Raw genomic sequence first — 15249 nt, 5'->3', positions numbered from 1 at the left:
ATAAACACTGCACGTGATGTAGGAAATAGCTGTGGGGAAAGGAGACAATCAACATGTTGCCCTCAGTGTCCTGATTCAGGCGGGAACTATAGTCCAAAGGCTTACAGTAGTGTTGCAGAGTAGTGAAGCAGAGCCAACCACCAGAGGGTGATTCCCCAACTGGAACAGCTTAATGTACGACTGCTAACACACTCGACAGAAGGAAATTGTTAGTCCTGCAGCACTGGAAAGATGTTTCACAGACTCACAGGAACAGAAATACTGCATGATGGCTCTTTCTCTATGCCTGCACCAACACATGCCGTACACTCAGAGAGAGAGAAAGAGAGAGAGAGAGAGAGAGAGAGAGAGAGAGAGAGAGAGAGAGAGAGAGAGAGAGAGAGAGAGAGAGAGAGAAAAACACACAGACATAATGACTCCAAACATCTCCGACTGTGTGGTTGCGAAATGTGGAGGCCATGTGTAAGGATTTAGATCCTGGTAACAACAGTGGATACACAACAACTCATCAGTGGCTGTAAAACACTCGAGACTGGCGATGTATCCATAGAGAGGTGACTCCCTCCCAGTGATGACTGTGCGTGCCTGTCTCTGTGTGTGGCTATGTGGTTGTGTGACGAAGAACGTGAATTTTGTGGCACACTGTAAATTCCCCCGTAGGTGTGGTCCCTGTTCAGCTCTGGCATTCATATAAAAAGTTACAGCTAAATGAATAAGTGGGCTGTTTCCTCCACACTGGAATGTCAATAACCATCCTGAGGGCACAGAGAGGCTCTTTGTATCGGTGGAGAGGCTGGAAGTTTGGAGAAAAAGCAATAACAAGTTTTGAGTGCACTCGGCGTGCTCATATGTTCAAGCATGCGTGTACCATTGATCCAGTATTCTTCAGACATGTCTGTGCGTACGTAGTGCTGGTCAGGTGGAGGGCCAAGGGAGCGTGTGAACGTTGTGTCTTTGCCCAGGAAGTCTGATGATGTGCCCGCATAAAGGTACTGATCTGGAACAATTACAGACACAGTTTAATATTGGCATTAAAATATGCAGATGATAAATTCGCAAATATAGAACATTTGTATACTTATAATTAAAAGTCAAATAGCAGTCATTCAACATGTACAACATGACCACAAACCATTTGACAATTTACTTTATCGTTAAACTTTTACCATTTCATGGGCTTACCTCAGTAAGTATTTAATATTTGCTCTAACAACTGTGGAGACTTGAAGTGAATCATAATTTCTTCCTGGGTAAATGGTGCTGTGCAGCAATAAAACTCTGGTGCAGGAAAGATAAGGCAGGCAGAGGACTGCCAGAGTGTGTTGTGATTGCTCGTATTACCTGTGAGGACTGAGGTGAATGGCTGCAAGGGATCAAAAGGACATTTCAATCTGCCAGACTCGACTGTACTAGACAGCAGTTGGAAAACACCATCCTGAGAGACGATAATGGTTATAACATTAAACTTTGGCAAAGTTAAACGCAACTCCTGAACTTGTGTCAGCTATTTTGCTGAGATGCACTCATATCCACTTTACCTCTCTGTGGCCAGTGGCTTCAATGAAAGCACAGCTGGGGTGGAAGGATCCTGTCCCACAGGCATAGAAATGTGTCCGATTGTAGTTGTGGAGGACCCTCACAAAGTTAGCACACTCCAACTAGGACAAGCAGCGACAGAAGAAGAGCAGTGATTAACGATTAAAAGAAGCTTGATTAAACTGTATATTATAACAACAATACAGGACAGTACAGAGGTGACTTTCTTTAGGAGAACTTACATTTGCATTTTTGCCTGCGAGTTTGCACATATCGACTCTGTCTCTGGGAGCAGGCCAGTGAATCTAATGAAATAAAAGGAGAAAAACGTCACAACTCATTATGTAGTGTGCCAGTCACAATACTTCCACACCGGCTACTTGTGCACTTTAGAGTGGAATAGAAGATGTTATGGATCACTTTAAAGGGTACTACTGAGTAAGCTCCTGATCCCCCAACCCGATATGAGCCTGCAGCCCAAGATCCTCCAGAATGTCCTTCTAGGGACTTTTAAAGGCTAAAAACAAGATGAGACCAGGTCTTTGCCATCAGGGCCCCTCAACTCGGAGGCAGACAGAAAAGTTTAGGCAAGCCAGTTCTATGTTCTCTATCAAAAACCATTTAGAGACACAATATTATACACCATAATATTTACCGTAATTATTCTAGATTTCCGTTTCACCCTCAACTTTTTTCTTCAGTCATTTTCCATCTTGTATTCTACTTCCCTTTTGGTCGATACATTCTCCAGTATTGAATTGAAGAGTGTAGCAAAACGTTTGCTCCTTACCTCTCTGCAACATTTTGGGGATTGTCGAACAACTAATCTCAGTTGCAGAATAATCAACATCTCCAGGTGCTGGTAAGAGAGCGCAATGGACGAACAACATCCAGTGTGCCTTCAATGTACCCCACCATGTTCACACATGTTTATCACATGTTTCATAACAGGCTTATGTGCTTAGCGTGTTACCTCCCCTAAATCCTACTAAGGAGAGCTATCACCAAACTTATTCATGGGTCCACAGAGCCTGAATACACATGCAAACACACCAGCAGGTGTGGAATTCATACAGAAAAACAGTGTTATAACATGATGTGCTGACTGAGTACAGTGTGGAGCCTGTGAAGGGCTTAAACTGGTTTTGAAAGCCAGAATATAAAGTGATCAATGTCCTTGTTTTAACACAGCATATTGGGTTATCAAAGACTAATAATCAAGGTAAAAACAAATAGAATGTTTGCTAGCAGAACATTTCATTGTGTTTTAGTGCCTAAGGGTGCCTTTTCGAGGTATGCTTCTTCATTAAGTGGAACACAAAGATTGCTTTTCTCGATCATAGTCACTGTCAAGGGCTGATCCCAGAGGTCAGATAGAATTAGCTTTCTGGTGCATATCTCCCTGGCATCAGTATCAATCACCAGAAAAGCAACAAAAAGGCAACACTTTGAGAAAGTTAAAACAACCAGATAAAAATCAAATATACACACCGTCGTCCCACTTGTGGATGAATTTCAGCTGCATAAACACACACTCACAGCTACAAACTTTAACATATGGCATTCGTCCAAATGCATTTATGTGTTTGTGTAAGTGTGAGCGTGCATACCCTGTGTATGTCTACGTACTTGTGCGTGTGTACCCTCCACCATGATGACCCTGACCTCGCCAGACAGACAGTTTCAGACTGCTGTTGACTGAGAGGTGAGCTCTTCTCTAAAACAATACACGGCTGACTTCATTTCAACTCAGCAACACCGTAATGGAAAAAAAAATACCTTACATCACCTCAATTAATGGCAAGACAGGTATAAGTGTCATGAGCTGAAGCATCTATAACAATGAGCTGCTCACAGCAAATAAGAAAGGTTGTTCGGATGTCTCAAGTGACTCCAAGTAAGAGTTTGGATGTCTGCAGGGTTGACTGTGTGTGGAGGAGAAACTCCATCTCCTGTTCAAACTTGAATTGCTAACAGCACAATCCTCCTGTCAGAGGGTGTGAGGATTCTTAAATCTTACTTTGAGTCACTGCAATGTCCATCTAAACAACCTCTCAAGTATAGCAAATGGCCTGAACAGCTACAAACTCAAACGTTGCTGTTTATTCACTGCACTAAATTCATTCTTTGCTTTGTTTTTCTGTCTGAGGTTGGATCTTTCTATAGCCTTCTACTGTGTATATAATTTGCACAGTCTTCAGGGCTCTTCACAGCATAGTGTACCTTTCTTGGGGCTCTGGCCAGATTGTCAGGGTGAAACAGGTAGATGTGATCCCTGGCTCCCAGCAGAAGACGACCCCTCTCCTCGTCCAGCAGCAGCGAGTGGGAGTGCAGGCCATCAGAGGGTCCCATAAACAGAGATACACTGCCGGCTTGCAGCAGTTCTGCCCCAGAGAGAGCAACAGACAGACATAGCATTGAATTACAGTATGTTGGGGAAATAATGTCAGCAGGATTACGCTGTCAAGCTTAACTTATTGTCTTCAATTCACACAGTACACACCAAAATCCCAAAGACAAGCACTGGGTTTCCTCTTCTAGTAAAAAAAAAAAACATGTCTTGGCTTGACCTGAAACTTGCCTAATCCTCAGTGGTTCAACACTGTAGCTACACATGCTGATAGAGAAGAGATACAGTACCAGAACACTACTTTAGTGGATGCATTATCAGATATCTTCCTCAAGGTATTTTCATAGCTACCGCATTAACCTCTCGGTTTAAAAGCAGCTCTTTGAAAGGAGGTGGCAGGTTTACTTTTTCTAAAACTACCTGTCTCCATACCGATACTTTCCTGACTAGACTTCACTTGGAGATGACTGAATATTTTCCTAAACATGAGCTGTGGCTGCACCGTACGCCTGTCATGGGTAACGTGAGATTAGAATGTGATAAGAGCAGGTGGAATACCTGTTGCTCACCCATTAGATGATGGTATAGTTTGCTGTTGACTTTTATATGATTCATAGTGGTAGCATTTTCAAAAACTGGATGTAAAGAGTCAATGTATACCATAAACAGGCTGTGCATTGTGTTGGTATTGGTTGGACTGCGAGCTACCATTTCTGGGAGCTGAGCACTGACAACGTTCTCAGCTCAGCACTGTGTCCTTGATCTCCTTGATCGGAGGAAATCTCTTCTATCACCAGGCTCTTTTCAGTGTGCCAGTACAGCAACATGCTTTGAATACACACTGGCTCAATGTTGGGGTGTCCTGTGGGAGCCACTCTGAAAGGATTGACATTGTGCTTACCCTCTTGGTGTGAAGGATTGGAGAGGTTACCAACCCTCAATATTTGAACTTATAGGACCCCTCCACACCATGCAATCCTGCTTAATACCTCCTCCTATACACAAGCTCACACACGCAGCACCCCCACATGCTCATATCTCCCACCCCTACACACACACTCCAGCCCCCAGCAGGCTAAACCTCACAGAGAGATTAGGCCTGCTAGCCCTTGGCTAACGCTAATCTGCTCTGTAAACACACAGCGCTATGAGCCTATACAGAAACAGCCTGCTTAGCTGTTGCCGCTTATCGATAGCGCTCCGCACCTTTTTTCCAGAGAAGAGAACCCTCATCACCCTTAACAACTCCTGATTAGCTCCTCTGCTGGAGCTCTCAGGCACTCTCATCCACACATTTATTTAAGTAAGACATCCACCTGTTGGCTTGGAACCACAACTGATTTAATGAGCCATTCGTAGTTTCACTGTACCGGCCGCGTGTACTTACTAAGACTTGCATGGCTTAAGGTTTAAGTCTCTATTGATCAGCTATAACTGTAAGCTCTAGAATACTATAATGTCTGCTGTTGTAGAAGTGCTGTAATGTTGCTGTAAATTAATCTGCCATATCTGCTGGAAGAAAAGTCACATCATTTAAGCATGAATTCAAACAATATTCACTAGAAGTACCTATACTGATCACTGCACTCTGAATGTAAGCTATAGCTGAGGCTGCTGTTTTCAGGTTGCATGATCCCAGTCTCAGTCTGCCATTATTAATATGCAGTGTAGCATGTACTGTCCATGGTTTCAGAAGAGACAGAGTAACGTCACAGCCAGTAATGTCAATAATAACTAACGAATAAAGAAACAAAACCAACAAACAGACAGATGTATCACTGAAATGTGTTTTGATTTGCTGTTACGAAACACATCTATTCACGAAATTGAGGTTAAGTATTGAGAAACTGTTTACAAGAAAAAACATGTCCTATAAAGCGTCTTTCTACTTTATGACTATGTGACTACTAAAGCGTCGCTTTTGAGTATTACAGGCCGCATGACTAAGGATAGTAGGGCATGTGGTGTAGCTTTGTCTTTTTGGTCACATGTAAACATAAAAACAAAAAGGTATAAGAACTATCTGAATGTGCAGCATATTACAAATATTTATACCAGATGATTTCACTTAGATCTTTTGGACCCATCACTCAGGTCAGCCGTGCTTTGACAGGAGGGCGATGCGATGTTTGAAGAGTGATCACTACTGGGTGTTGTTGCTTTTGAAGAGTGTGCACTGATGAGACGATGACAATGACTGTGTATGATCTGTGCAACAGGGTTGGATGTGACTCAGCGTTTGTTGTTTAACTCCAAAACGAACCACCAGTCGGATGGCCTCTTGAATGAACTGTGAAGTTCGGTCAACTGTGCTCATAGTCTAAGCCAAGAGACACACCCTGACAGAGTATCAAAACAGTTGTCACACATATATATATATATATATATGGGCCCATTTAACTGGAATCATATATGAAATGATGAACTGCTTTATTTTATCAAAAGGTTGATTTGGAACAAACAAAATGAGACAAACTGTAGCACTAAATTCTCGCCTAACTGCTGCGTAAACACTGTCCCAGCAATCATTATTCCTCCAGCTACTTACAGATATTTTTGTTGGACACTCAGGACATATCTAGTTCCAGCCATGGTTTTCGGGAGTCTTTGACCAGACGAGAGCTTTTGGAGGTTGAAGTCAGAGTGAGTTTACTTTTAGGTCGCAGTGGGGATTCAATTTTATGGAGCAAGACTGAAGTTCATCTGTGTGGTTTATTGTATAGCTGATTCATAGAATGAGGGGGATGGAGACTTTGAAGTTAAGTTTGCCCTGGAGTTTAGAATGGGTTTGAAGGGGAGCTATAATTCAGTTTTCCCCCGGTGGCACAAAGCAAACAGTTGACGCAAAACTATACACGTGGACGCAGTGCACATTGCCGGTACCGGCTTATATACACACGGGAGTTTCACTGTTGACTGAGAGCATCAACGTGAAATGCATGGACTGCAACAACATCGTATTTTAGTAACTGCAGGCTTGTGTATTGGGGATATATCAATGAGAGGATTAATAGATTGTGTTCATGTTTCACAAAAAGTCACCAGGGAACATTCTTGAGCCCATCAAACGTGACGAGCAGGGAATTATGAAGTGGGCTAATGGATCAGTAAGTGAATCTTAAATCTCTCACTCTACTTTACAGTGTTGTTTCAAAGACCATTTACTTTAACAGCATAACTGAGTTATGCTGTTAACAATCTCTCTTTTCACTTGTCTCTCTTGGCTGTGTGGACAAAGCCACAAGAGATATACTGTAGCTGAGATGAAATGTTAAAAGGAAGAGACAAAGACATTGCTAGACATGGTCTTTGAAGATGCACACTGAATGGCTGAAACGCTTACAGAAAGAAATGTTTGAAGAAGACCAAAAAAGTCAAACAAAACATGGGTGTGAGTCATTAGAGTACAATAACCCCGGCTAAATGCAAGTGCACTGATGACGAAGGTTGTTGGGATACAATATCCATAATGGCCTAAAACTACTCAAAATGTATTTTTCTGTCAAACTTCAATACCGAACATATCAAAATGTAAACATGTAACAACAATAAAATAAAAAGTCAAATCAACAATATTTCTTACCTCTTTGGCTGAGTTTGACCCTGGGGACAGTTTGTTTGATGCTTGCTCCAAAAGGGAGGGTGGCCAACAACATCAATCCCACTAATGGGATCCCTGGATGGGATAGTACCTTAATGCTCTTCCCTTTGCTGCCATAATTACTGCCAGACATGCACTGCAGAGCCCCAACTTCATCCAGCCTCTGATTACCAGAGTCCCCTTTCTTCATGGTGTGTGGAGAACTCTAGTTCCGCTTTCACTCTGTCCTTTTCTGGAACCCTGGAGGGAGACGGGAGTAAAGAGTCAAGCTGGGGAGGAGCACTCATAAGTGTGTGTGTGTGTCTCATCTAACTTTGCGCAGGATATGTACACAGGTTTCTGTTGTGACTATTCAGTCATTTCACCATGGAGCCCTACAGGCATGTCCCCTCTCTTTACCTGTCCTACATCAGCTGTTGCCTGTCACTGGCTTCCCTTTTGTGTTGCCTTTAAATCTGTTTGCCCAAAACAAAGGTCCCGCTAACAAAACAGTCACATTCTCCCGTCTTTCACTCGGCCATGCCTCTTTCAGTCTCTCTCTCTCCCCTCTATCTTCTTTTGACTTGGATAACTCATTTAATTCTTTAGCTAAATGATACTGGCCATTAGTTTTAGCACTGGCTTATGACCCTGTCAGCTCCTCATTTATGCTCTGTAAAGAAAATGGACCAAGTCCTGTCTGGGACTTCACAGTGCATTAAAGAGGTGTGATCAGCAAATGTGATCAGCAAAATACAAAGGCTGTTTTGAAGGGCATGCAACCAATGAGTTTTTTTTGGTAACACCAACAAGTAAGAAATAAATCAGGAAGATGCAATTAACTGAAGATGAACAGCAGAGCAGTGAACAAGTTGTGCCTGAAACTATGAACTATTGCAAAGGACCGTAATTATTTATAAGTATCTATGAATCGTCATTGTAATTACTTTTTTAATTAATTGTTCCTGATTTACTCTTAACCAGGTGCAATTTAACAAGTTAACACACATACTGATGTGTGTTACTGACCTCAAGAAAAGTGCTTTATTGTTCCCCACTGGGATGCATCGTTGCCTCATGATAACCGCACCCTGAATCAGACTTGTTCTGTATTTAGTGCATCACCCTATCCAAGTACCAAATGAATGTAAACAGTGTTTTTAAAACTGCATTCCTGCACATTCCACAGCCATCTAGCTACTAATTAGCCAAGTAATCAATGAAGAAATAAATGAATGCATCAAGTGAATGCCTCCCCCTTCAGACCTTACTGCAACATCTCCTTCATTGCTTTCCTTCTAACCCCCCCCATCTCAGAAAACACACATCGACCTGTCTAGTGACAACATAAACAATGTCTGCCTAAATGAATAGTTCTGCTGTGGCAAACACACTCACATATCTCAAATTCTGAAACCAAGCATGTTGCTTCCGGTTGGAAGAACTGGACATATGGACAAGAGAAGATCACCTTTTGGGCCAAACATTGTCTACGCAGTGCCTAAGAATATGTACATAAGTTGACACTCTGGGAACATGCATTCATTCACACACGCACAGATTTGCATGGCAAGTTGGCAGACAGATACAAGCTGTAAAAGTACAAGTCATTTCACTTCATTTATTTTCCCAGTCCAGTTTTGGCATCTGGTGTTTGAAACTTTAGTTCATTTTGTAGAATCGGGGCAGAGTGGCACCCATCCGAGCCCCCCATAGCTTTAAACGGGAGAGGATTAGACCCTGATAAACAGAATGATGTTTACTTAAGATGACAAATTGAGGCACCGTCACACCTTCAGGGTTAGAAATACAGATATAGAGCGGCGCGTGATGGATGGGCAATCTGCAAAGAGAGTGAGAAAGTGGGCTGGTTTAAATGCAGTCTTTGCACACTTTAGGAGCGACAGACAGCGATAATGCTGGTGGTGGGGCTCATCCTTCATGCAGTATCTTCAGGGGAGCAGTGACACAATTTCAGCCATGTGGGTAGTGTTCGGGTAATGTATCTCTCTTTACCGCTTGAGTGCCTACATCTATCAGCAGTACAGGCCTGTTCATCGCCCCTCTAGAAGAATAGGCCCCAAACAAAAGAGAAAGGTCATGTATTAGAAGAGCAGCATTAAAAACTCTCCATCCAATAACAGGGGATTGTCACACAATATAGCAAGGAAGTGAAAAGGGTGAATAATAGAGATGAAAAGAGAGAGCGGGAGGTGTGAAAGAAAAAATGCAGACAGCTTGTGCCATGTGGGTTAAGCTAACACCTCTGTTTCCTGGCAGCTAGAGTCCCTGTTGTCTTTGGCAGCATGGCCGGCATACGGTGCAGGGGGTGATGGGAAACAATCCTGATGGCGATGGTGACAGATTTAAAAGCTACAGCAGCCAATATGGGGCTGCTGGCTTCTGATCTCCAAAAACATAGCATCTTATAGATGTCACCTCCTCAAATATACTGACTTTTTATGGTTTGGGACTCAACGTCAAACAGTGAATATGTGCCATAAAACAACCGTTCACCAGCAGACATCGACTAACAAGGATCCCAAATCTATTTTTTAAGATGCTATGTAAGAAATGTTAAGTAGCTGAACTTTTAAGAAAAAGAATATTCCCAGCATAAGTTATCAGCAGACCCGGAGCAGATGGGGAAGAAGTGCTTTGGCCAATGGGCATTCTCACAAAGAGACCACCCCTAATGAGGCATTTAGCAACACCCTGGTGCCCTGTAGAGAACACTGCTATCAAACCCCTCCATCTCCACAGGACAGAGCGCATTAGCACAGCTATTTGTCTTTATTCCCCGACCACAGGCACTGACCTGGCAGAACAACATAGGTAATTGTTTCTAGCTCTCAAGACATTGCTTGTTTTTCTTGGCAACAGTCAATCATCTTTTTTTCAACCTTGCATTCAAGCAAGCATGTAACTCTCTTGTGAGTCTGTGTGTGAGTTCTCAAAGGGAAAACACAGGACAGCCACCAGGCCGCACTGTTTGTGTTTGTATTAAACACAAACTATAAAGCATAGATAAGGAGCATTAACATTTTTCTGTGAGCTATAACTCCAGTTATAGTCGGCAGTAAAGAAGGAAACACAATACTGCTCAAATACAGACACGCACCACTCCTTCTCTAAATGTCTTGGCACTGTAACGTGCGGTATATTATATTTACATAACAAGACTTCTGGAAACAAAGTAAAGTAGCACTGTCAGCTCTGTCTCCAAAGTCTGCTTATACAAACTAGTAATGTTGATCTGAAGGGTTGATGTCTTCGAAGTTTAAACTATTTTGACATGTCAAATGTAACACATCACACACAGGGTGCAGCTCTCACAGCGTTTAACTGTATGCTGAGAATTAACTCTTGCCAAAGTGCAAGTAAATATGAAACATGTGATAGTTCAGCGATGTAAGATTATTATGGATTGACTTTGAAAACCTACATACTATTACACTCAAGCTTTTGGGGAACTTACTAACTCCCTTTTTCTGTATTTTGTTTACTCAGGTCATAAAGTAAACATCAAGGCAGCAAAATGTGATTAATTTTAGATTAAACCAAAAACATTACCCCACCTTATCGGAGTTAAACACCGTATCTATCAGCACAGCACGTGTATCTCCTGGGAAATTACATATCCCTCATAAAATTGAATGCAAAATAAAAATCACAGTGATACAGACTGAGATGGGCTTTGAAGTTGAAAATGCAGCAGTAAATTGGCCCTGAATTGTGAAAGAATGCATAGCACAAAACATGTTAGGTCATGTCTCCATGGACAAGAACATTTGATCCTGTGCCATTAGGAAAGTCTGTATTTCCTGCAGCCGTTTACCTGCTAATAAATCCTATAAATCAGAAAAGTCTGATTACAGATTGCCCCTCTCACACAACTAAACGACTCTGACATTTAACTCCACTGCCCTAGTAAAATACTTTATGTGAGCATTTCTCAGAGTGAATTATTCAGGCCCTGTCCTGCACACATTCACAACACTACGTTACAAATAACAGACATCTCATGACAATCACACTTTTCTCTATGCATGAAATCAGTGAATGGTGATGCCCGGACGAGACAACATTCCAGTGGAATTCCTTCCGTTTTGGCGGTGAAGAGTATGTCTGTGGAAAAAAACCTGTGGAGATGGATAAAATTCCAACCCTGAGGTCCTGTCTGTCCACATTGTGTCCTAAGCTGTTATCTGAAATAAAAACTGGTGAATACTCTGGGTAACTGCTGATATGGTAACCAAATACACCAAAGAAACATAATAGTGTTTGTGCTGCCTTCAAGACTTTCTTAATGTTTAATGTTGCCGTTTAATCCACCAATCTGCCGATGGAAGACGGAGCCCACAGGTTCGAGACAGTGCCAGCTCAGGTCTGCTATCACAACAAAGGAAAGTTGGGAGAGCAGGGGCGAGAAGTGATACCGGATCTGTGGTTTAAGTTAACTCTTTTCAATAGAGGGGACAGAAATGGAAAAACATAAAATGGAAACAAAGTTGAGAGGCTATTCAAAACTGATAAAGCAACCATGTAACTGAGACAACAGCATTTAGATAAACATACCGATAGGTTTGTTGATAAGGGACAACAAAACTTGTAACTCTAGACATGCTGAACAAGCCATGACCCCGACGTGCAACTCTGAATGTGGATGAGTGTCTGCATGTATGAACATATGTGTGCGTGTAAGCCTATACCATCCTGAGGTAGCCAGATGGGAGCAACAGGGCATGAAAACAGTGACTGACAGTTGTAAGTGCTCTTACTTGTCTCCTGATGGCCCGAGGACACAAGGGTTCACCATGTACGCCATGCAACAACTCCTCTCAAGAGCATTAATGTCTTCTACAAATACAGGAAGTAACTAAGTAAGTAATTGTTGTTTCTCAGTCCTGGGAAGGCTTTTGTAATGCCGTCATCCCCACACCGGCTCCAGTATAGTTCAGTAGAAACACGGCGGCCACAGAGCTGCAGGGCAGGCACACCCAGCCGGACTGTCTGTCTGCAAGTCATTGGCACCTAGCCGTTGTAGACTCTCTAACATCGCCACTGCAGTAAAGGTGCCTTAACTGCTTTGTCCGTGTGTGCTGAAGGATTCTGGAAACATGACCGTATAAGGCTAGGCTAGTGTGCAGCATTGCAAGTATGTTTTAATAAAGCCTTCCACCCAAAACCTGTTGAGTTTTGAGAAATAACTTTCCGTTTTCATCGCTGTCCAGGAAAAAGCCTCGCCGTGAATGGCATGACATTGTCACAGAGCACAGGAATGGTGCTGTAGGCCATTCAAAACACAGCTGAATAATGTTGCTGTGATTTTAAGGGTAATGTTGGATCAAACCAGAAGCAATACAGAACAGGAGTGAATTAAAGCAAACAGGAGGCTCAGCGTGGGTTTAAAGTGATACAATGAACAAAGGAGCCCACATACACCACCAAAACCCTTCAACCAGACTCACATCATAACTTATTATGAAATGCAATCCCAACCATATCAGAGCTCTCACACAAATGAGATGGAATAGCTTTTCAAAGTATGCTGTCACTTTTCAAAAGTGCCTTTAAAGTTTTCAAGGATCACTTCCAGGTTGTGATTTCAGCGGCAGTTCACAGCCGACTGCATTAAGTATGCCTGACAGACACCACTTCAGTGACGTAACGATTGGACAATGTCTTTATGTGGCCCGAAGCAGAAATGATTTACTTTCCTCAGTCATGCTGATCGAAAGCCCTGAAGCTCTGCCAGAGAAATCAATATATTCAACTTCCATCTCTCTGCCTCCCTTTCAATAGTTTATTTACCTCAATCTCAACACCCGCCCAAACCACAAAGCGCCTTGTAGGGAGTTAGATAAACCTTTAAAAGTGCAGTAAGTGGGTCCTTGAGAACTTAGATATACAGGTAGGGGAAAGATCAAATAACTAACCACGAAAGCCACATGACTCCTTTTCGTTCCTATATGCTGCACAGTAAACCACAGAAATACACACATGGCAGTGAGCTGAGCTCCACAAGTAAAGCAACTATGTCCACTGATGAATGCACTGTTAATCACTCAGTGGACTACTGATGTGAATATTTTGGATTGTCATAATACTTGGCTGTTTCAGTGCGCTCCACATTCAATTGCACATTTCAGGAACACATCGGTGCTGCCTGATGAATAGCATGCATTACACATATTGGTGATTTTAACAACCCTTTAAGTCATTTAAAAGGATTTTTTCTTTACAGATTGATACAACTTCTTCATAGGATGATAAAATTATCTAAAAATTCCTTGTATAATCTAAGAAGTAATTTGTCACCATGCATTAAACAAAGCTGTTCAGAGATTCTTAAAAGTCGACAGACATAATGCATAAAATCCTGGATTTGGGAAATTTGGTAAGCTGTTCTGCAGAACTTGAAGTTGGAAAATATCAAATATCTAAATATAATAGATAGCCACAACAACGTTAAAGCAAGATATGTTTCAATTTAGAGCTAAACATGTCTAGACAGATAGCCTATTGTGCTAAAAATACACTGTCATCTGGATAACATAACAAACTTAAGCACGTTAATTACTACAATGCAACAGATGGGAAAGCCGATAGCTGAGTAAGTAAACTAAAAAACAGTACCTCAGAGTTCTACGTCTCTCATCTTACCTGCGCAGTCAGATCCGTGTCTCACATGCAACACATGCCCACGCTGTGGACAGCAGCGTCACTCTCCTTAATTGCCTGACGCACAGTGAAAAGTAACCAAAAGTATACACACTTGCGCAACTTCGTCCCGACCAAAATGAAAGTGGATGAATAAACTGATACTTCACCCCAAAAATATTTCCACTCCCCTTAATTGTAGTCAAACGCACGCTAGCGCTCTTGAACTCTTGCACTGTGTGTGTGTGTGTTGGATGGCTGGTTACTCTGTGGCAGTTCGCCCCGGGAGAGACAGACGGTAAACTCCCAATTACGCTGCTGCTGCTGCAGAAGGGGAGGGGCCCTCAGCATCTGCGCCGCTGCCCGGAGAACTCATCTCAATTTTTAGAAACGAACTCAAAAGTAGTATCACATTTTATCCAGAAGATGTGAATATAAACTATTACAGTACAATAGAGTATCGAAAAGCGTTTGATAAAGTGTTCTTAGGACAATCTATCAAGTTGGCAGATTCTGGTCCAGATGCTCTGCAGCCTTTTTTCACAGTCTTTTGAAAGACAAAGGCAAATAAAGTGTCATGCTGGAGGGATTTTCACAAACTGACAGCCCAAAAGTTGTACTAATGACGTATCCAAAAAGCATCATGAAGCCATTAATTAATGGCTATAACTCTTTATAATGGTTATCTTAAGATACAATGAGCTAATTGATTAAAGTGTCAGTATAATAATATACACATATTAGAATGGAGTAGGGTAGAGAGACAAAGGGCCTTGCATCACTCATTGTCCATGTTGTGACTCAAATGAATGTGATCATGAAAATGTGTGTCATGCTACAAAGGTAATCTGATAATGGTGAAGTTTGAATGTGTCAGCATGCATGTCCAGTAAAAGCCGATGTTGATCATGTTTCTGAACCTGGTGTTTGTTCCTCTGGGGTTCCCTCGGGTGCTGGTGAGAGGAAAGAGCAGCTGTATTTAGGCTTATAGCAGATCCTGCTGGGTGGGATGCCTCGGTCACGTGTCTTTTAGACGAGAGCGTGCAGTCCCAGACCCCTGGTTGATTGTCAAGTAAACATTGATTTTTTTTTTGGCGCTCTCATAGATGTACACACAGAC

At 42.2% G+C, this 15249-nt stretch overlaps 1 protein-coding gene across 1 annotated transcript in view; it reads right to left on the bottom strand.

Moving 5' to 3' along the window:
* sema3d (sema domain, immunoglobulin domain (Ig), short basic domain, secreted, (semaphorin) 3D) overlaps positions 1–14312 on the bottom strand; it is a 27787-nt gene extending 13475 nt beyond the window's left edge. The window contains exons 1-7 of the mRNA XM_079277892.1: positions 14133–14312; positions 7470–7727; positions 3760–3920; positions 1779–1841; positions 1539–1658; positions 1342–1435; positions 869–997 (exon numbers count right to left, since the gene is read on the bottom strand). Coding sequence (XP_079134018.1) covers positions 869–997; positions 1342–1435; positions 1539–1658; positions 1779–1841; positions 3760–3920; positions 7470–7677 — 775 coding nt within the window. The 5' untranslated portion in view covers positions 7678–7727; positions 14133–14312. The remainder of the gene's footprint in view (positions 1–868; positions 998–1341; positions 1436–1538; positions 1659–1778; positions 1842–3759; positions 3921–7469; positions 7728–14132) is intronic.
* Positions 14313–15249: the final 937 nt, after the last annotated feature.

The sequence above is a fragment of the Melanostigma gelatinosum genome (genome assembly GCF_949748355.1).
Source record: "Melanostigma gelatinosum genome assembly, chromosome: 1".
In the NCBI taxonomy this organism is placed as follows: Eukaryota; Metazoa; Chordata; class Actinopteri; order Perciformes; family Zoarcidae; genus Melanostigma; species Melanostigma gelatinosum.
The sequence above is the reverse complement of the archived record's forward strand: the minus strand, read 5'-3'. Positions and strand labels throughout refer to the sequence as shown.